Source organism: Myotis nattereri (assembly GCF_964212035.1).
Source record: "Myotis nattereri genome assembly, chromosome: X".
NCBI lineage: Eukaryota > Metazoa > Chordata > Mammalia > Chiroptera > Vespertilionidae > Myotis > Myotis nattereri.
Genome location: NC_138078.1, coordinates 51,406,855 through 51,429,737, shown reverse-complemented (window position 1 = coordinate 51,429,737; position 22,883 = coordinate 51,406,855). Strand labels below are relative to the sequence as shown.

The window sequence follows — 22,883 nt, the reverse complement described above, 5'->3', positions numbered from 1 at the left end:
ACACGTGTAGAGATGGGGAATAAAAAGCTCCGAGTGTGGCAGCGTGAGAGGCAACGCAGTGTAGCCATTAAGAGCACAGCTGCTGCAGCCAGACAGCCTGTGTTTGACAGACAGCCTGCTTTTAGCTGTAACCTCCTTGTGCCTGTTTCTCCATCTGCAACATGAAAATAATAAGAGCACCTACGTTATAGGGCTGTTTTGACAATAACAATGGCAAACGTTCTTATATGGTCTAATAGAACACAAGGGATGGAAATGCCAGTTCAACCTCTGGGGTGGGAGGGAAGACAAGTGATGCTTCAGGAAAGGCAGCCTTTAAAGAGGGAGGATTCCTTTTTTTCCTTTCTTTATTGATTAAGGTATTACATATGTGTCCTTACCTCCCCCGCTCATGCCCTCACCCTCCTGGTGTCTGTGTCCATTGGTTATGCTTATATGCCTGCATACAAGTCCTTTGGTTGATCTTTCCCCCTTACCCCCTCTCTCTCCTCTGAGGTTTGAGCATCTGATTGATGCTTCTCTGTCTCTGGATCTGTTTTTGTTCATCAGTTTATGTTGTTCATTATAATCCACAAATGAGTGGGATCATGTGATATTTATCTTTCTCTGACTGACTTATTTTGCTTAGCATAATGCTCTCCAGCTCCATCCATACAGGAGGGAGAATTCTTGAATCGAGTCTTAAAATATTGAGAGGAGTCTTCCAGGTAAGCAAGATGGGGTGGCAGTGAGGGCATTTATGGGCAGAAAATAAAGTGTGAGCAAAGACACAGGGTTGTGGTGCATTCAGGAAACTCGTGGCAGGAACACACGGGGACAGAGAAAAAGATGAGCAAGAGAGAAAGGCCAAGGCCTGATGGAGGAAGGACCATCCTAAGGAGGATGACTGTGGGCACTGGAAGGCCAGTCAAGAAACATCCTCTTGCTCATGCTCTTCACTGCAAGCAGGCAGGTCTGAACCCTTCTTCTCAAACCACCCCCTTTCCAGTCCTTCGAAGTATGTTAGATACTTCTGATTAGAGTACCAGTGACAGGGGAGGGATAGGGCAGGCAGGTAGTTTATCCGGCCATATGTGCAAAGCACCAGTGGCATCATCCTGACACTGGGCACAGCTGTGCAAAGCAAGTCCTGCTGAGGTCCTTCTGTGCTCTTGCAAGGCTCGTGCACTTGCACCCTGTTCGTTGGGGAGGAACTGAGGTCTACAGGAGTCAGTTCTGCTATTTCTTGGAAGAGATGGGGAAAGAGGCTTTTGAGGGGAAATTGGATTTTGAGCTCCAGAAAGTTATTTGCGGTGATATTTAAATGTCCGAGAAGTGACAAGGAAATGACTGAATGGATAAAAGGATTCATAGAATCAAAGCCATACAATCCTAGGTCAAAACAAAGATGAAGGACAAAACTTGGGGAGACAGTGTGACTGAGTACTGCCAAGACCCAGATGTCTGGCCAGGCACCCCAGCACTCCTGCTGGGTGGCCTTGAGAAAGTTAACAGCTCTTCCAACACCCACTCAGCTCATTTCTTCAAGGTTCTCTGACATCTTGGGCTTCTAGTGGTTGTTACCAGGCAGGCCTTGTCCCTATGGAAAGGGCTCCATTGTCTTCAGTACTGACCCGCTGCTGGAGCCCCATTCTTTTCTGCTCTAGTCTCTTCCCAGCCCTCTAGCTCAACTCCCACTTTCTCCTGCATCCATTATGAGGGTCATCCTTGAGCAGAGCTTCCACACTTGTTTTGGGTATAGATTTTGCATTCATTAGCTAATTTCTCAAAGAACTCCCACCATAGGATAAAGTTGGACATTTGCCCCTGAACAGATATTATATGTAGGTATGAGTACCATCCTATGAATCCTGTAACTTAAGGTCTGTTACAGAGGAGGAAACTGAAGTGCCATGAGCTGTGCTGTCAGCAGCAAAACTTGTGAGAGACCCCAGTGTGGATGTTGTGTGAAGATGGGGCTCCAGCCATCAGGTCACAGCAGAGCTTCTAACCAGGGGATGTCTGCCTTGAATGTTGTAAGTTGCTGGGGCTTATTTTCTTCACCTGTGTCTCCTCTAGGAGGGACAGCAGCTGTGAAGAGTCTCAGCACAGTGTGGCTACAGGCCAGCTCTTTGTTCCCTTTGCACTTAGGAGCAGGATTTCCTTAGATCCCACAGAGCACTTTGGGGACTCCCTTTTGTCAGGCTGCCTTCTAGCAAATGAGAGAATGTGTGGAAGGAAGCACCCTGCAAATTGTAAAGTACCACAAACTGGTAAGGATAATCATCCTTAGTGTGGTCCAGCCCACACACATCAGGACTGCTCAGTCAGTCATCTCTCTTGACCTTAAGACAGTACTTCCTCAGGCTTCTCTCAAGTTGCAGTGACATCAACCATGTCATAAATACGTGATCTAGCCCAGCCAACATGGCTCAGCAGCTGAGCGTCGACCCATGAACCAGGAGGTCACAGTTGGATTCCCAGTCAGGGGACATGCCCGGGTTATGGGCTTGATCCTTAGTAGGGGCGTGCAGGAGGAGGCCAGTCAATGATTCTCTCTCATTATTGATGTTCCTCTCTCTCATTCCCTTCCCCCCTCCCTCTGAAGTCAATAAAAAATATATTAAAAATATGTGATCTAAGCACCCGTCCTCTCTTTGGAGCTATAGGGATGACAGCCACCCTGCTCTGCCAGCTGGGGCCTCCTCTGGGCCCACCTCCCCCTCATTTTCTCCTGGATGTCAATGCTTTCTGGGCACACTGGTAGCTGGTATGCCAGCTTTTTCTCACCATATTAGTTTTCTGCTGCTAACTTGGCCCTTGCTTTCTTTAACAAACCTCTTTGCTGAAGCAGGCATCTCCAATCTTGTGTACTTTTAGGGAAATGTCAGCATTTCACCACCAAGGGCAGTGCTATTTGAAGCAGTATTTGGGGGCCTGTGTGGAGGACTGAGAATATAACTTTCACAAAGGACCTGCTATGGCCACTGGGATCTAGAACCATCCAGAGAACTGATTCGTTCTGCTGATGATTACTAAGTAGAGAACCTTTTGGCCCCCAAAGAAAGTTTTGAGACATTTTTCCCACTGCTGTGACCCCAACCCTTCCTTCCCAACTACTCCAAGAAGGTCTCTGAGCCACAGTTCATTGCAACTATCGTTTATTAAAAAATATATGTCTCCTTGGAAGGAACACTGGTAAACCAACTAGTGTCATGCTTACTTTGAATCTTTGCTTTTCTTCCCTGGGAGGGGTAGAGGGTTGAGTATCATTCAAACTTATATCAGTTACTTAACATAAGAGAAATCAACACTCCCTGCTCACCCCTCCTCATCAGTCATAATCGGCCATCACTTTACCCTCTCTGCCTTCAATCCAGTGTACGGCCCAAGTAAAGCTGCTGCCCTTTCTTTACCCTCATCTGGGCCCCACACTTTACAGTTACCCTCATTATGCTGGTAGGAGAACTGTTACCATATTTCCTAAATTTGGCTGGTAGCACTCAAAGTGTCTTCAACATGGTGTCATTTGCACTGCTCATAACACAATGGCCTAGAAACAAGACCCTAAGGGGCCAAGCACATTCACTCTCTTCTCCGTGTCATGCCTCCAGCGTGGAGGTGACTGAGGCACGGTGGCTTCAAAGGAGCATGGTGGGGAGGGGCCTGAGCCACACCTGTCACCTGAATTTGTGGTCAAAGAAAAACTTGACCACAATCACTGCCATCTGATTCTGGGAAAGGGCAACAAGGTTTCATGTGTTGCCAGTAAATGAATCTTGGCTCTCCAGCTCAAAGTGACAGCATGAAAGTGGGCTTCCTCCTTGAAATAACAGTAAGCTACCAGCTGTGGGTGAGGGGGCCAGAGTAGAGCATATGAAGCAGCTGCAAAAGAAAACCAAATCAACTTCTCCTTACACGGCTGGCCAAGGCCGGTGCTGTCCCAGCATAGAACGGGAAGGCAAGCAACTCCATCCCTGTCAGTGGACCCATAAGGGGGCCTCAGCTGAGCCCACCATGTCCCAGGCAGGTGAGTAAAGGGCCACATTGCAATGCAGAGCCCCAGGTCCTACTCTCACTTCTCACCAGCCCCCACTTCCTGACCTGCTGATTTGATGGCCCAGTCACCTTCTCTGTCACAAGGCCCCGGCGACTCTACAACATCATGAGCCATTAGAACACTGTCAAACTGGATTCTACGCATTCACTTAAATAGTAAAAGCAAAATTTGGAATAATGAAAAGGCTGACACAGTAGCACAACATGGTTTTGGTTTAACAGCAGCTTAAAAATGAACAAAAAGGAAATCTCTCATGCAGACACATCAGGTGGCAAAAACAATAGGCAATTTAATATGGAGTATCGTTAGCCATTCTCTCTCTTTCCATACACAGTGCTGACTGCTCCTCAGGGGCAGCAGCTGCTTCCCGGTCAAGTCTCCAGGCCTCTTGGCCCAGGCCAAGCCCTCTCTTGCAGGCCTCCACTGGTCCCCTGCAGAGAAAACCCCAGCTCTCAAGAGAATGACCAAGTGTGAGGGCCCTTGGTACAGCACTTACTACCACTTTCAATCCCTCCCCAACCAGTTGGGGTATAAGATACCATCTGATTGGAATATGAAAATTAAAGCATTTCTCTAATAGCACAGTACCATTGCTGAAGTCTCCATAGGTTTTCTAGTCCAAAGGTGTAAGATATATATATATATATATATATATATATATATATATATATATATATATATCTGAGTGTATAATATATATATATATAATTTCTGTATATTTTAGATAAATTACACACATATATATATATATGTGTATATATATATATATATATATCTGTATATAAATAAGGTACTTTCTGTCACCATGATGTCACACCATACAGAACTGCATGCAGCAGTACAGATAGGCAGAGATGCCAGGAGCACCTCATCGCGAGGCGCGTTGAGCTCACGTCAAAGCTGTGCGGCTGTCCAGAGTCTATCTTTCCATCAGTCCTCCTCTCCTCTCTTCTCTTCGTGTCTGCTCAATTTTTATGAAAACAATGACTCTGAAGGATTTGCACCTGTGCTAGCGCTTGGGAAAGGTCCATGCAGGAATGGGCACAGTCACATGATGAGTGAGATGGCATCGTCCCCCCAAAATAAACTCAAACAAAACAAAAATTTAAAAAACAGAACAGGACTAGAAAACTCATTTTTTTTTGACATATCTAAAAAAGGGGACAAGAACAGTAGTCATTTGTTCTCCCCATGGGGTCAGGAATGAAGAGGGAGGAGGGAAGAGGGGCTTGACTTCTTCTGTTCACAAGAGAAAGGATGGAGGGGCTTCTTCAGAGTTTTTCAGGGGATGGGACCCAAATGTAGTGCCCAGACTGGTCCTCAATGATTTGCTTGATTTTGTTATAAATCTCTTCCAGTGAGTCACCCTGTACAATGGCTGAAGTGAAGAGAAAACAGAATTATTACTGTTGTCCACAGCACCCCCAAACCCCCGCAATCTGGCCTGTCCCAACACGCCTACAGCTCAACCTGGCATGCAGCGACCACATGGCCATGGGACTGGTGTCACTATATCGCTATCTGTGAGCCTAGTGCAGCAAGGGAAACTGGCAGGTGCTCCAAGCCCAGGGCTTGAAGTAAATTTGCTGAGACGTGAGACTAAGCAGCAATGAATAGGAAAATGTGTTGCTCACAAACTTTCATTGTACGCCCATTAGATGCCAGGCGTTGCAGCTCATGCTGCCCTTGGCCACATGAGGCCAGCAGTTGGCAGTTCTCAAGCAGTCATAAGCAGAAGACTGGGGAAATCCCAGTTATCCAGAGAAAGAGCTGGAACCCACTATTTCTGGCAAGAGAAAGTGCTCCTGGAGCTGTCACATCTGCTCTTTCAGAGGTCAGCACAGCACACAGAACAGATGCTCACAGTAAAGGGAGCTCTGAAACCCAAGAGATGACAGGACAGTTACAGATCCTGTCCTGGTTCATCTAGTAGTGTCCCTGCTAGAGTTTACTCTGCACAAACCTGCACATACATGTCACTGCACGTGAAAAGGTAAGCAACATGCTACAGACACTCTGCCAACCTCTGAGAAACTGACCTCTATGGCCACATGCACACACACACTGACAGACAACTTGAACACCACACCAAGGAATCTTCAGCAACAACAATTTCTTCAGCACCTAAAACATGCAAGGCCAAGTCCTGGAAGTGGGGGGAGGGCAGCATAGTACTGTAAGGAGCATCCACTCTAGTAGGCACACGAAGACAAAAAGAACAAAATGATCTAAGGCAGCATCGGTGATGGTGGTGGAAACTATAAACTGGCTAACTGTTCTGGTGGGCTGCAGGGCACTTTAGTACTTTGGAAAGGTACGAGCTCAAAAGCCCCCAGAAACTCTGTGTGAGGTGACTAAGCCTCATGGAGACTCTTCTAGAACAGATATTGGCTGGTCCCACATGAGCTGGATTGGTCCTTACCTGTGAAGTACTCTCCAAACTCCTGATCCAGCTTCATGGCTTTGTCATAGATCTTATTTGCTTGTTCGTATGTCTGCCGTCGGTTCATTTCCCTGTCAACGACAGAAGAAATCTAGTGCCGAACTAAATTCCAGGCTCCTTGAACACCTGCTCAGCTGCCCTCTGAGAGCAGCACGGCCCATGGCTCTACATCTTCCTCAAACCTTCCAGGTCTAAAAGTGCACCTGGGAACACACACGTGGGCACTCACACCAGGAGCCCTTGGGGACCAGAGCTGCGGTGCAGGTCTCCCTTTGTACTTCCACTGGGGCACCCACTGGCCCGACCAATCACTTCATTTTCTGTTTCCTTTGCAGGGTTCTCTCCCAGCCAGGAGTGAGTCTCAGCAAATACTTACATAAGTGCTTCAATGGACTTGGGCTTGATGAAAATGGCAATGGGGTAAAGTTGTGCTTGCTGCAGCCTCTTGATAGCATTGCCAGAAACATCTAAGATGCAGTGCTTGCCCTGGAAAAGCAATGACTTGCATCAGTGCTCCTGGTCCCTGTCTCAGCCCAACCCCAAGTACTTACCCAGTTAGCAACCGCAACATCCCCTGGCGGGGGGAAGACAGGAGATTCTAGCCTAGAAGATTCTACCCCAGAGGTTCCCAGGCGCCACATTTTCTACTACCCAGAAAAGGCCAGGTCCACAGAGGGGGCCCTATTCAGGTTGGTGACACTATGGAGTGAGTTGCATGGAGGCAGACAGACCCCACCATCCAGGGGATGGGAATGTACATGGTGGGTACGGCTTTGGTTACAGTGCCACATGGTGGGCCCTGTGCCAGGGGGAGGAAGATCCAGTGGACCTGTGGCAGGAAGCCTTTTGTGCGCCCTCTGTGCAGTACGTCTCTAGCAGGGCCATCTCCTGCCCTTACCCTCTCTGCAACTGCCCGCACGGACTGGATGCTGGTCCCGTAGAGATTATCATTGAATTGGCCTGCCTCGATGAACTTGTTGTCCTGAATGTCCTTCTCCATTTGTTCTCGAGATACCACAAAGTGGTAATCCTGCCCATCCACCTCATTCTCACGCCGAGGCCGCGTAGTATCTGAAGGAAGAAAGAAAATGCTGGGAAGCCCAAGGAGAATGACATGCTCCTCTCTCACCTGGGTGCTGAGGGCACTCCAGTGGCAAGATGAGTGGGGAAAGCAGGCGGGAAGAAGTTTGTCTTGCCTACTTCTCCTCTAACCTCAACTCTCATACACAAGGGGCTATTTCTTTCAGGTTCAACTGGACCAGAAAGGTGGGGTTTTTCAGATGAAGGCTCGACAGGGATACCAGAGGTGGTACAGGAGCCAGTGAACATGACAAGCTATCCAGTGGGCCATGCTGACCCACTTGGGCTGGGCCCAGAGCTTGTCCAATGATTCCTAACCATTGGCACTCAACCATTTCCCAAAGGAGCGAGCAGGCTGCTCTGACGTCTTAGTCCTCCCAACCCCATCAGCTTTGGGGGAATCCAGTGCTGCCTAATCTCTGCTAGGGTATTCAATGCACCCTTTCCATAATACATCAGAGCAACAAATCACTGGGCACCAACACCAATACCCACGGTCTTCCTGGGCTCTTACGTGGCACACAGGATCCAAACTTATGTGGGAACTCTGAGATCAGGTCATCGTTGACTCTGTCCTTCATTGGGCCCAGGATGATCACGGGCCTTGCATAGTGAACTGGAGAGAGAGCGCATGAAGATAGTGAGCGAGGCCCCGACTGGACGGCCTGTTCTACCTGCAAGTCTGCCCATAACACTGAGGCTTGGAGCCACCACTCAGGCAGGGCAGTGTCCACAGCCCTTCACTGGCTTTTAACTACAAAGACATCAAAGAGCCTTTACTTTGAGAATATCTAAGTCCGAGGCACCTCCCCTCCCATCAGATTCAGGAGAAATCTCTGCATGGGCAGAGCAGGGCTCTTTCAGAGCAGCCACCGAAGGGACATGACCAGGACCTCCATTTTAGCAGCGGTCACAGCCACTGAAATCTCCCTCTGCCATTCTTGTAAATCCGCCCTACCCTTTGGAAGGCACCCTGGCAGCGAGCACAGGTGAGGCGGGGTGGGGGTGGGGGTGTGCACACTGGAAGGCCACCCTTTCTCTAACAAAGGAAGAAGGGGAAGAGGACGAGACCCCAGGGGCTACATGTGCCCTCCAGCTCCCCTACACTCTTCCCTGTCACCATTGTGTTGGGCCCCATATCTGCCAAGACTGGTTGGAAGGCAAGATTCTCAGAGAATAGCTTACTTTCTTGCCGAGTCACGGGCTCATATGACAAAATAGTATCCTCTTGTCCTTCTGCAACAAAAAGGGAGACATGTTAACACTCCCTAATCTGCTTCCCCACATCCTTATCTTCCTACAAACACTCACATCACTCCTACATGTGTCAAAACAACCTGGTCAAGTTGTGCCTGCTCATACCTGACCCATGGGTCTGTCTGCTTCCTGTTGGCAAAAAAAGCACAGGAAGCCCTCACCACCAGGGCAGGAGCCAGAGTCTTCTTGTTCAGCAAAATATAGCTAAGCAGAGGCGTGACCCAGAAATCATGAAGCCTGCACCAGAAACCACCCCAAGTTTTCAGGAACTGTTCTTAAGGACAGTCACCTGTGCTCAGTTGCCCTCTTGCTCTGATAAGAATTACAGGGAAGCTACAACTGGTCAAGACACACTACTCCTGCCCCTGTCTCTGCAGGTCCCCAGAGCTGCAGCCTAACTTTGGCCTTTTAAGGGTCTATCTATTGCCCCAATCACTGGAAGAAGCATCCAGAAAAATGGCATAAGACTGGGGTAAGGTCCCCAGTGCCCTTTAAGACCATGCTGAGGCCTGCACTCTCCTCACTGTATCCTAGTAATGAGCTTTTCCCAAAACAGTTGCCAAGTCACTGGGTGCTGAGTGCCTAGAGGTGCCAAAGCAGCTGGCGGCAGTGCCAGGGAAGGCAGCAAAGCTTGCATCAAGCCCAGGATGCCTGTTCACAGGCTTCCTCTGAGCTGAAGTCTCCTGGGCAGATTGTCCAAGGCCTCTAGCCACAACTGCCAAGAAGCCAGTGCACCTAAAGTTCATGGAGTTTGTTCTGTGGCTTCTCTAGCTTAGTCACAGAATCTCTGAAGGCAAATGGGACAGGTACCTGATCATTTAACCCACTAAAAGGCAAGGACACCAAGCCTTAACCCAGGAGGGCCTGGTGACCTGGCAAGGCAATTCAGGACACTATCCCACAGGAGCCATCTTTTTTTTTTTTTTTTTTTTTTTGTCTTTGAGCAAAGATATAAAATTGGCAGCATCTACAGCCCATAATGTCCCATGGCAGGGATTTCCTCACTGGCAGCTCACCCTTCCCAGGGCCCCAGGGATGCTTTAAGTGAGGTCCCTAGTAGGACAGCAGGCTTCTAATCTCCTTTAATCCGCGGCTTGAAGCCCATCCCAGAAGAACAAAATGGCCACAGCATGTCCAGGATCTGAAAGTGCACATGGTTGAAAGAAGCACTAGCCTCTCAACAGAAACGGCAGCCTTGTGATGCTGGAATGAGGGTGGCTGGGACACATGGTGGAGCAACACAACATGGGGGAGAATGACACACACTTACTGGAGCTGCTTTCGCTGTCACTGGTGTTGGATGTCACTCCCTCTGCAAGCCAACAAGAAAGAGACTCCGATTCAGAACACACCCCTGACAGGTCACACGTGGCACAACACTCAAATGCTCCAGGAGCAAGACACTGAGCCATCAGCCTAATCGGCCACAGGAGACCTGCCACATCCAGGCTACCAACTGGGAGGCACACCTCCAACCCTGAGCCCGGCTACCTCATACTAGTCCACAGAGCCTCTTGGTCTGCCAAGTCCCTCCCTCTACACCACAAGCCCTCCATTCCTTGGCAGCTTCCTCTTCATCTGAATCCAAAGACCTGAAATGGATGGCTTCCAACTCCTATGTCAAAATGTATCTCCCAAGGCTACCAATAGGAAAGGAAAGGCAGTGACAGTAGCAAAGAAAAGTCCAGGGACCAGGCTGCTCTTGAATTTTCCTCCCAGATAGAGGCCCCAAAATACAGAACTGCGCGGTGCTCCTAAATGATAAGGCCAAGCACTGGGCAGGCTGCACAGTCACCAGGTAACAATGCTTTGACCACTTGGTGGGACCAGCAGCTCTCCTGCCACCACTACCTAGAAGGGAGGGTGTGGCCTGAGTGGTGAGGGGTGCTCCTCCATCCACCCGACAGACATGGCAAAATACAGACAACAAAAAACACCTGGAGGACAAGACAGCTCTCCTGTCTCAGAGCCTTGGGACCTGCCCACATCCGGGCGTGGGCGAAGAGGCACACACACAGGAGGCACAAGGCAGTCTGGCCCAAACAAAGCCCACCCACCACTCCCCAGACAACAGGCAAATGAAGATGAAACATGGACACAACAAACTATGGAGAGAGACTTTGCTCATTTCAGCCAAGATGACACTTTTCCAGACCGTGATATGCTGTGGCCCCCAGGAAGGACTGGCTGACTCAGCAGCCACAGCTAGTTCCTGAGCAATCCTGAGGAAGCTCCTCCACCTTCTCGCCTTTAGGGCTTACTGAGGGAGAGGGTATGCTCACGGAAGCTGCCTGGCATGGCTGCATGTATGTGCTCCTCTGTGCACAGTGGGGGCACTATGGCCCTGCCATCTGTATCCCTTCATTTTCTACTCTAGAATTATTTTCAGAGAGGAGAGGCCAGTCAGGATTCTCACAAGTTAAAGCACTAGATATAGATGGTCCGCAAATGCTGCTGCAACCCCCTCCAGTTCAGCCCCTTAAAAATGCTCTGTAGAAAGCCAGCCTACATCTGTTTGCTGAGTTCCTGGACCAGCTGGAAGATCCCAGATGCACACTGGGTAAAGGGCTTCACAGTGCTCCTGTCCCTAGTTAGAGTGAATCAGTTCATTCTCAAGCCCAATACTTTAGTGCTGGGTCACTGGGAGAAGACGCCAACCAGCAGGCATCCCTCACCTCAACAATAGGCTATAGATGAGCTGAGTAATCACCCTGGAGAAGTACTTTTGCCCACCTCACTTACAAGGTGGGATGACAAGGGTTGGGCTCCCCACCACTTCAAGGTATAAAAGGAAAACACAGACATGAATGACAGGCTTTTATTACGGTACCAGGGACCCAGAGTAGAAGTATGACATTCACAGCCACTTCTACTTCCTCCTATTGTGGCATTAGAGTTCTCACAAATACTGCCCTCCCTTCACCCTTCACCCTCACCCACACCCACATCCCCTACACCCCCAACCCCAGCATCACCATTCATGCCCAGAATACGGTGTGTACGTTTGACTTACTCAGGTTCTTTGCTCCATAATAATCGTCACTTAACCCAGGGAAGTCCTGATTTCACAGACAGCAAGGAAAAAGAGAGCGGTAAGAGGGAGAGAGGGAGGGAGGGAGGGAGGAAAGGAAGGAGGGAGGGAGGGAGAGAGAGGGAGAGAGAGAGGGAGGGAGGGAGGGAGGGAGGGAGGGAGGGAGGGAGGGAGGGAGAAAATAGAGAAAAAAGACAGGGGAAGGAAGAATACAGAGCCAGGTGAGCATTAGTGACAGAAGTATGAAACACTATGAAGACCTATAGCTATAGTGAGGTTAAGAACTTTGCTATAGAAAGAACGTCCCAGGTCAAATAAGATACCTGGACTTCATTTGCTGCTAGAGGGACTTGGAGGGGACTATCTCAGGTGGTCTACAGCCTACAGGCCAACAGGGCAGGTGACATTTCAAGGCTTGGAGCACATGCCTTAACTAAATTTGTCTTTATAGAGTTAGGTCTCTGCTTTGCCCCTGAAATCACCATTTCCCTCTGTAGTGCATGAAGAGCAAACACCTATGTTTGGCAGGGAGGCAGGCAGAATTGTCATCATCCCAAGGAGCTTTCCCCCAATACTGATTCCCTCTGCCCAAAGCCTTCAGGGAAAGCTTCATGCAGTCTGAGTGGCCTTCACAGCTGACCTGAGTTGTGTAGACCATAGGGGTTGAGCTCAGCTTTCAGAGGATAAGCACTAGGCAGCTTCATCTCTTACCCAACAGGTAAACTACACGTCAGCTGGGCCACTCAACAGTGCACCCCTCCAGGCTCAATGCAGAGGTTCTGGGACTCATCTGATGAACTGTGGTGACCATTTCCTACTGCTCACAAGCAGAACCAACTACACCTAGTGCTCTTACTGAGCTCCCTGGGATTGTGAGCCATCCCCTTCATCTGGATGAAGGTGTCCTTGTCTTTCCTAGCAACTACCCTAGATGGCAATGACCTACATATACCATGACCATGAATCAGGTTAGCCTAGAAAAAGGGCATTCCCTATCTGAACTAGCCAGTCCCAATAGCCCAGGACCCCAAGACCCCTCCTTGTGAGGCAGAAGAGAGGTTTATAATTCACCATGAACCACATGAGAAATATTTCACCAGCCTGACAGGTCAGAACAGTTAATTTCTAAGGCATATGTCAGAATATGAATATTCTCAGGATTAAACTGGTTCATAAAAAGTTCAGTTAGCCCAGGCCAGGTGGCTCAGTTGGTTGGAACGTCATCCTTTACACCAAAAGGGTGTGGGTTCAATCCCTGGTTGGGGCACGTGCAGGAAACCTATCAATGTTTCTCTATCACATCAAGGTTTCTCTTTCTCTCTCCCTCACTCCCTCTCTCTCTAGAAATTAAAAAAAACCAACCAACAACAACACATATCCTCAGGTGAAAATTTTTATTAAAGTTCATTTAGCTCAGCTATATGGTCTTTTCTACCAAAGCAGATTCATATTTCTCAATAAATCTTTATTTGGACAATGCTGAGTAGTCCCCCTTCTATGTCAATTCCTTCAGGAAGGTTTTTATTCTGAAAGCTGGCTTTGTAATCACTCTGGGACAATATGGGTTTGTTAGAGCCACGTGGACATCCTGTGTGTGAATGCACGTGTGTGTGATTCAAGAAGTAGGCCCAATTCCAGGTGTCCAGCGAAGAAAAGGCTCTTCTCTTGGCATAGGCAAGTGAAGTTAAGGGAAAGAAAACACAAGAGGAGGAAGCCAAGGAGAGCAACACTGAGTCCCTAGACCTGGTTCTCTTGAAAATCCAGTTTTCCAAAGCTGGCATTGTGGCTGAGAACTGCTCATCACCACCACAGCAGAGCTCAGCCTGGCACTCCCAATACCAGCACCAGGACTTTCTAGGAGGCCAGCCCTGGAACCATTTCTACTCAGAGCCTCCAACATTCCTTTAGAGTGACGAGCTGGACAAAAAGACTCAATGTCTCCCTGTGCAGACCAACTGCTACCCTGACTCTGCCAACAAGCAGGTACACATGCACACGCATGCACACATGGACACGCCAGCACACACACGTTCCCAGTCCTCTCACAAGGGGAGGTGCAAATGAGAAAGAGGGCGGGGCTGCACGCCAGCTGCTCTCTGTACCCTGCTGCTACTTACGTTCCTGTATGCTGCTCTCCTGGGCCATGTTTTCTTTGCTCTTGTAAAATGGGAACTTTCGAGAGAGGCGGAAACTCTTTTTACGTTTCGTTTTGATCGACTGTGAAAGAACATGAAGATGGAGGGGAAGGACAGAAGAAGAAAAACAAAACAATGGATTTTAAAGCATGCAAGAAAAACTAAAATGGAGACAATGGTGAGCTAAATAAAAGACCATTTTTCACAAATGGAGTCTATGAGATTAAATGAAAGTTGATGTAAGAGGAAAATTATGTTTACAGGAAAATGTTGTAGGGATGTTAGACGTTTCTACCTAATCCAGACTCACAGCACTCACTGGTACTTCCTAAAGCACAAAGGTCACTGTAGCCACCTGGACACATGCCCTAAGATGCTACTGATAACTTCCCTCTACTGCTACCATCGGAACTTCTTTGGCCTGTGAAGCTCATAGAAGAACAGGAATGAATGGAAAGAGCCCTCGATCCTCATTTGGTCTGAAGGGCAGTCAGAGCTGTGGGGCTGCCTCCCTGGCTAGATGATGAGGCCAGATTCTGTTCAGGGTCCCCACAGCTCCAACAGTGTCTGCAGCCAGGGAGACACCCACAGTTGTTTCATGTGCCCCAAGCCAGTCAGCCTTGCAGACACTCCGACTCCACCACATCAAGAACCAGTTCCCCGGGAAAAGGAGCACACACACAGGCTGGGGAGTTTGAGGGCCCTCTCTCTGTTCTCAGAAAAGCAGTCAGTATGCTGATAGGACAGAGCCAGCCCCTGAAAAAAGGGATTCTTTTGTTGTCCCCAGTTCTCTTATCCACCACACAGACTCCAAGCTTCTTACTCCTCTTCACATATTGGCTGACTCCCTTGGGGATCCCCACTTACCCTATTAGACTCAATCATGCCTGTCCTGGCATGGAACTTCACGGTTTTCAATCGAGCTCTTTCTTTCTTTTCCACCCTGTTTTGGAAACAGAAACAAGTCCTATTACTGCCAGTGCATAGTCTCAGCAGTGGATTGCAATGGACACAGCAGCCACCTTTTGGTTCATTGAGTCATAACCATGTCCTGAGTACCAACTCTCTACCAAAAAGGAATAATGAAGCAAACCCTTTGCAAGCAACTTACAGTATAATCAGCAAAAAAGAAATCAGTACCAAGGAAAGGATAAGGAAGGCCTCTCTTGTGATCATGACAACTCACCTCTTCTTACTGGGGATCACACCAATTTGCTCGCTTTCTCCATGTGGGGTCACCAGTCTTGCCTGCCACCACTCATCATCAGAGGCATTAATAACATGCAGAATGTCACCATAGGAGAAGCTGAGCCCCTGGCTTGGCAGGCAACTGTCCCGTGTCCGGTCATAATCAAACAGGGCCCTGAAACGCACAGTGGAAGATGAAGTGATCATTGTAACCCTCAATGCCAGGTAGCCGACACTCTGAAAGGATGGCATTGAAAAGCCAACCCATAGGGTCAGCGCAGATCCAACAGCCTCACAGTAGCCCAGAAAAAATTATTTCTGTCAGCCCAACATTAATATGTGCCAGGTTCTCAAACAAACATTTCGTTCCCCATCATGGGACAATCTTTCTGACTCCCATCTCTTCCCAGCTTCTAGACACAAGAAGACACTCAATAGACCTCTCCCTCACCCACATCCGAGGGCAATGATGGCGAACCTATGACACGCGTGTCAGAGGTGACACACAAACTAATTTTTTTGGTTGATTTTTCTTTGTTAAATGGCATTTAAATATATAAAATAAATATCAAAAATATAAATCTTTGTTTTACTATGGTTGCAAATATCAAAAAATTTCTATATGTGACACGGCACCAGAGTTAAGTTAGGGTTTTTCAAAACGCTGACACGCCGAGCTCAAAAGGTTCGCCATCACTGTCCTAGGGAAACAAATTAGCTCTACCAATGGGCTTTCTCTATTTACAAATGTATCCTCAAAAAGCAGTTGAAGATAGGACATAAAAATGTTAACTACAACCCAAAACAATGAATGGTATAGAATGGTATTCGATGCTGTAGAAACACAAATGAGAAAAGGGCCCTGTGTCCTGGGGCAGCCAAGGAAAAAGTTAAGGCTGATGTTGACCCACATGATGATAAAGTTGAAAGGTACCCTAAGAAGAAGTCTCCTAGTTCAGTCTGTCTCTCTGTCTGATATATACATATAAGAAAATAGAGGCTCTGAGAGGAAGAAGAATTTGATATAGATTACACACCTAACTAACGTGGGACAGAAGTCAGGTCCTGTGACAAGCCATGCAGAGCGAAGAGATAAAGGGGACAATGGGAGAAGGTTGGGAGGGAGCTATACCATGCAGGCTTGAGAAAGAGGAGGTGCAGCTGGAAGTCATAGGAAATGAGGTTGGAAATAAAGATCGAAGGCACATTTTAGAAGGCCTCTGAAGATTTGAGAGTAGGGAAGTGATACTTCAAGACAGACTTAAGAACATAAATCTGACTTCATATGTAATGGGATAACAGGGTAGAGGTGGATTTGAAGGCAAATTTAGACTGAAGCTACAAACTCAATCCTTGAGGATCCACAGCTGACTTGGGCTCTGATGAAGCTGGTCTTTTACACCAGAGCTCCTGCCCAGGGAACAATTCACCTGCCTGAAAGTGTCTCCTTTTAGCCTCCACTGCATCTCTCCTCAAATGGAGTTCCCACAAATGGGTGACTTCAGTGAGAAGTTTGTATTTTTCTACTTGCAACCTAGGCTCTGGTTGTCTTTTTCATTTTCCCATTAACACCTCTGCACACACAGCCTGGTGGATTTCCCAGAACTAGTCCAAGACTTAGACATCTACCTGCAATAAGTTATGCTAGGGCTCAGATGGAAGCTGCCAAGAAAAACACACTATTTCCTCACATGCAGGCCCAAACGGAATAGAGAATATAGTAAAAAAAACTGTGGAGAGTGAAATACCCACTGACTTTTGAAACTTCTTGAAACAGAATCCTTAAGAAATCAGTGTCAAGTCCAGCCTGTGTGACACAGCTGGGTGAGCATCGTTCATACATCAAGTGGTCACTGGTTTGATACCTGGTCAGGGCACATACCCGGGCTGCAGGCTCAATCCCCACTAGGGGCCTGCCGGAGGCAGTGACTGATGATGTTTCTCTCTCATTGATGTTTCTATCTCTCTCTCCCTCTTCCTTCCTCTCTCTCCAAAATCAATTTAAAAACATTTTAAAAAAAGAAATCAGTGTCAGATTATTTAAAAATGATAATACCCAAACTCTGAAGAAAAGCCCTTTATCTCCCTTGTCAAGTTACACATTTAGACTAGTAAGGAGAGAGGCCAAGGCCAGCAGGGTGAAGGAGGTGCTTGCTCTGTTTCAAAGTTCTGAGTTCTGTGTGACACAATCAAATCTGAATGTGTTTGTGCTACACTTGAGACTGCATTTCCTGAAGCAAGGAAGGCTTTCTGGAAGTTGTTCCTACAAAGATGAGCACGGTGAAGACGTTATTCTAAGTGACAATGAAAAACACTAAATGGCATTATGAGCTTCAAAGGTCAAAACAAATGTAGTAAAGAAAACAACAGAACTTGGATGAAGCCCCAATTAGTTTGGGGAGGGACTAAAGCAAGATGTTAAAATGACAAAGAGAAATTGGGCTCTAGCTGGTTTGTCTCAGCGGGTAGAGTGTTGGCCTGCGGACTGAAGGGTCCTAGGTTAGATTCCGGCCAAGGGCACATGCCTGGGTTCTGGGCTTGATCCCCAGTAGGGAGTGTGCAGGAGGCAGCTGATCAATGATTCTCTCTCATCATGGATGTTTCTATCCTTCTCCCTTCCTCTCTGAAATCAATAAAAATATATTTTTTAAAAAAGAGAAATTGGGATGAGGTTACAGAAGATTAGAAGGGAGTTTACTGGCTACAAGTTTAAAGCACAAGAAAAGGGGTGAATAGGCAAGGAATTAATATTTTTATATATGCTATTATAATATTTGAGATTTTAAACTGTTCATTGATTTCATTAAAAGTTAAATTAAAATAATAAGCTCATTATAGTATACTTTAAAATATTTTTCTTGTTTAACTATTTTTAAATATTTATTTAATTTATTTGGGTAATATTGGTTAATAAAATTATATAGGTTTCAGGAATTCTATAATACATCATCTGTATATTGTATTATGTGTTCATCACCCTAAGTCAAGTCTCCTACCACCATTTATCCCCTCTATACCCTCTTCTACCTCTTCTCACCCATTTCCTTCTAGCAATCATCATAAAGGGCTGTCTGTGTCTATGAGTATTTCTTTTTGCTTAATCCCTTCACCTTTTTTATCCAGCTCCCAACCACCTCCCCTCTGACAGCTGTCAGTCTGCTCTCTAAGAATCTGTTCATATTTTGTTTTAGTTTGCCCATTAGATTCCACATATAAGTGAAATCATATGGTATTTATCTTTCTCTGACTGGCTTATTTCATTTAGCATAATACACTCCAGGTCCATCCATGCTGTTGCAAAAGGTAAGGAAAATATCAGGTCTAAGAAAAGAAAAATCACATTTAACATTACTTAGAAATAACCACTCTTTGGCAAATATGTTCTCTCATGCAGTGGGCTTTCTTATTGTTCTGTGGGTGGTTTCTTTTGCTGTGCAGAAGCCTTTTATTTTGATGTAGTCACATTTGTTTATTTTCTCCTTAGTCTCCCTTGCCCTAGGAGCTGTGTCTGTAAAGATATTGCTACGACAAATGTCTGATATTTTGCTGCCTATGGATTCTTCTAAGAGTTTTATGGTTTCCCATCTTTTTTTTTTTTTAATATATTTTATTGATTTTTTACAGAGAGGAAGGGAGAGAGATAGAGAGCTAGAAACATCGCTGAGAGAGAAACATCGATCAGCTGCCTCCGGCACATCTCCCACCAGGGATGTGCCCGCAACCCAAGTACATGCCCTTGACCAGAATCGAACCCGGGACCTTTCAGTCCGCAGGCCGACGCTCTATCCACTGAGCCAAACCGGTCTCGGCTATGGTTTCCCATCTTACATTTAAGTCCTTTAGCCATTTTGAGTTTGTTTTTGTGTTTTGGTGATCTAGTTTCATTTTTTGCATGTATCTGACCAAATTTCCCAGCACCATTTATTAAAGAGGCTGTCTTGACTTCATTGTATCCTCTTGCCTCCTTGTCAAATATTAATTGAGTATAATGCAGGGGTGGGCAAACTTTTTGACTCGAGGGCCACAATGGGTTCTTAAACTGGACTCAGAAGAAGGAGCTGCGGCTGTGTTTCCCGACGTTGCCATGTTAACACTGCTGCTGGTGAAGGAGCGGAGGGGAGAGCAAGAGAACCCTCCGCTCTTTCGGCTCTGCGGGCCGGATAGAACAGCCGAACGGGCCAGATCCGGCCCGCGGGCCGTAGTTTGCCCACGGCTGGTATAATGGCTTGGGTCAATTTCTGGGTTCTCTGTTCTGTTCCATTGGTCTACATGTCTGTTCTTGTGTCAGTACCAGGCAGTTCTGAGTACTGTGGCTTGGTAATATAGCTTGATATCTGGTTTTGTGATCCCTCCAACGTTGTTATTCTTTCTCAGAGAACTCATACAACTTAACAAAAGGAAGATAAACAATCCAATCAAAAAATGGGCAAAGGACCTAAATAGACACTTTTCAAAAGAGGACATACAGAAGGCCGAGAGACATATGAAAACATGCTCAAAATCACTAATCATCTGAGAGATGCAAATCAAAACAACAATGAGGTACCATCTCACACCTATCAGAATCACTATCATCAACAAATAAACAAACAACAAGTGGTGGCGAGGATGTGGAGAAAAAGGAACCCTCGCACACTGCTGGTGGGAATGCAGACTGGTGCAGCCACTGCGGAAAACAGTATGGAGTTTCCTCAAAAAGTTAAAAATGGAACTCCCATTTGACCCAGTGGTCCCACTTTTAGGAATATATCCCAAGAATCCAGAAACACCAGTCAGAAAGGATATATGCACCCCTATGTTCTTAGCAGCACAATTTACAGTAGCCAAGATTTGGAAACAGCCTAAATGCCCATCAGCAGATGAGTGGATTAAAAAACTGTGGTACATCTACACAATGGAATACTATGCTGCTATAAAAAAGAAGGAACTTATACCATTTGCAACAGTATGGATGGACCTGGAGAGCAGTATGCTAAGCAAAATAAGCCAGTCAGAGAAAGATAAATATCACATGATCTCACTCATATGTAGGATATAATGATCAATGTAAACTAATGAACAAAAATAGATCCAGAGACAAATGGCGGGTGGGGGATAAGAGATCAACCGAAGGACTTGTATGCATGCATATTAGCATAACCAATGGACACAGACACTGAGGCAGTGGGGGCTTACCTTCAGGGATGGGAGTGGCAGGGGGTGTCAATCAGGGAAAAAGGAGACATATATAATACTTTAAACAATAAAAAAAGTAAATTAAAAAAAGAAATAACCACTCTTCACATTTATGTGGTATCGTGTAATATTGTGTAATAAAAACACAAACAAAAAAATACATATTTCACTAAGTTGGAAACATGCTGTGCATACATAATTTTGCAACCTTAGTTGTCACTTGAAATTATATCATTAATATTTCACATATAATTGAATATTCCTTAAAACTAATATTTTTAATATTGATACAATATTCTATTCTTAAGGATCTTCATTAATTAAATAAATATGAGCATCTAATATGACCAGGCACTCTCCTAGGCACTTAAACAAAGTGCAGAAATTGATATACCAAGCACCTGGATTGAGCCATTTACTTCAGATGAGAAATAAATATCGGTCTAAGTTCCCTGGCAAACAAGATCAAAAAGGCAATTTCCTAATAAAAAGTGGTACCCAAGCCCTAACTGGTTTGGCTCAGTGGATAGAGCATCGGCCTGTGGACTGAAAGGTCCCAGGTTCGATTCCAGTCAAGGGCAAATGCCCGGAGTTGCGGGCTTGATCCCCAGTAGGGGGCGTGCAGGAGGCAGCTGATCAATGATTCTCTTATCATTGATGTTTCTATCTCTCTCTCCCTCTCCTTTCCTCTCTGAGATAAATTAAAAAACATATTTTTTAAAAAGTGGTACCCAAATCTGTCTGGATTTTACCTAACGAATTTGTGAAGAAGAAATACTGAACAACAGAATTGACAATGGTTTTTACACTGTGATTTTGTCAAAGACATAGCAGCATAATATTTAAAATTAAAATTCTGAACTATAAGATCATTCTCAGTTGAGAATGTGGAAGATGAATAACAAGATATTCCTTTTCTGTCAATCAGAACTGCAAATGGAAAAAGAGCTTTGTAGAACATTGGAGCCTCAGAGGTCATCTTTGTCCCACTTCCTATCTATTAAAGGAAATCCTTTAAACTTCTCTAAGTTTCTTTCCAGCTCTAACATTTAATGTCTCTGAGTCTTTCCTAGCTCTTCTCAATCAGGCTAAACATTCCCAATTCCCTCACTGGTCCTGCCATTGTCATGATTTTGATTTGTTTCCAAATCCATGATATGGATTCTCTCTAAACCTACTTTGTCTCTTTTCCTGCTGAAATTTTGTTTGATGAGCTAGAAAACTTCCTCACAGATGATGAAAATCTGGCCTAGAGAGTTCATGGAGAGTTGGATGGTAGGTGATTTTCAGCCCTGGGCTCTTAAACCTCAGAAAAATGTCATGAGGTCTCAGTCACAATTAGACAGAAAGAAAGAAAGAAAGAAAGGAAGGAAGGAAGGAAGGAAGGAAGGAAGGAAGGAAGGAAGGAAGGAAGGAAGGAAGGAAGGAAGGAAGGAAGGAAGGAAGGAAGGAAGGAAGGAAGGAAGGAAGAAAGAAAGAAAGAAAGAAAGAAAGAAAGAAAGAAAGAAAAGAAAAAGAAATAAAGCTAATGCTCCACTTGGCTATGACTAGAAAATACCTTTCTTCCATTATTTAAATGAGTCCACTCTGTGGGGGGAACTGTGTTCCATCCAGATGGGAGATCCAGAAGCAAAGTGACTCTGGCCTGCAGAGTATGCTATCTGGCAGAGCTTATTGTAGCGAAAGGCACAAAGCAGGACAAACCAAGGCCTAAAAGCATTTAAGAGCACAGATCATGTCTAGCTTGGGGACGCTATAAGGTGCTGACTTTTGAACTGAAGTTCAACGAAGGTTCAAGGTTTCAAAAGATAGAGATAGGGAGAGGCCCTTCCGGCTAGAGGGAACAGAGTGAACAAAGGCAAGGAGCCAGCATGCATGGGCGTGCTTGCGGGGCCAGCAGTGCCCGCACTTGGCTGTACTGCAGGGCACTCAGGAGAGTGGCGAGCTGGACCTGGACAGCCTCAGTCCCCTGAGAAGTCTGGCATTCATTCAGTAGGCCTTGTGTGACTAGTTTCATTGCCTTGGCTTTTTTTTTTTTTTTAATCATTACCAGCTGTTAAGATAAGTTAGTATTTTTCTGGTCTAGCCACCATGTTTGTGAAGTGGCAGGAAAACCCAGGATCTGACTCTCCCTGGCTTCGCAGAGGTGCATGGCCATAACCAAGGAGGAACATATTCAGGGTTAGACAATCATCTTTCATGTAATCGCTCACTGTGACCTTAGGCTGTGGACGGTAATATTTCCATACGCTTTGTTCTCTCCTGACACAGTGCTCCCTCAGACCTGACCAGTCCTCCATGAAATTCTTGGAACGTGGCATGTCAAAACAAAGAGAAAGTAGGCAATCTGGAGCTGAGTCACAGCAGCACTAAAAGCAGATGTGCTCTTCCTAGGGTCTGCAGGTTGGAGGTCCCAAGCTAAGCTTCGGCATGGCAGCTGTAAATATTGCTGTCTGTCTTCCCAAGGAGAAAGCAGCAAGACATGTTGTTGAAGTGGTGACCTTCAAACAGTATCCACTAAGAACTGTGTGCCTG

At 46.2% G+C, this 22,883-nt stretch overlaps 1 protein-coding gene across 4 annotated transcripts in view; it reads right to left on the bottom strand.

The window, feature by feature from the left end:
• Positions 1-5,146: 5,146 nt before the first annotated feature.
• Positions 5,147-22,883, bottom strand: part of DLG3 (discs large MAGUK scaffold protein 3) — a 56,425-nt gene continuing 38,688 nt past the window's right edge. For 2 of the 4 annotated variants that reach the window (XM_081080847.1, XM_081080850.1), the window contains 10 exons: positions 15,172-15,348; positions 14,853-14,928; positions 13,968-14,067; positions 10,090-10,131; positions 8,748-8,798; positions 8,077-8,178; positions 7,381-7,553; positions 6,859-6,968; positions 6,462-6,553; positions 5,147-5,417 (listed from right to left, as the gene is read on the bottom strand). In XM_081080847.1, coding sequence (XP_080936973.1) covers positions 5,311-5,417; positions 6,462-6,553; positions 6,859-6,968; positions 7,381-7,553; positions 8,077-8,178; positions 8,748-8,798; positions 10,090-10,131; positions 13,968-14,067; positions 14,853-14,928; positions 15,172-15,348 — 1,030 coding nt within the window. In that variant the 3' untranslated portion in view covers positions 5,147-5,310. Of the gene's footprint in view, positions 5,418-6,461; positions 6,554-6,858; positions 6,969-7,380; positions 7,554-8,076; positions 8,179-8,747; positions 8,799-10,089; positions 10,132-11,832; positions 11,879-13,967; positions 14,068-14,852; positions 14,929-15,171; positions 15,349-22,883 lie in introns of all 4 variants that reach the window. The other 2 variants (XM_081080848.1, XM_081080849.1) reach the window with 2 other exon arrangements.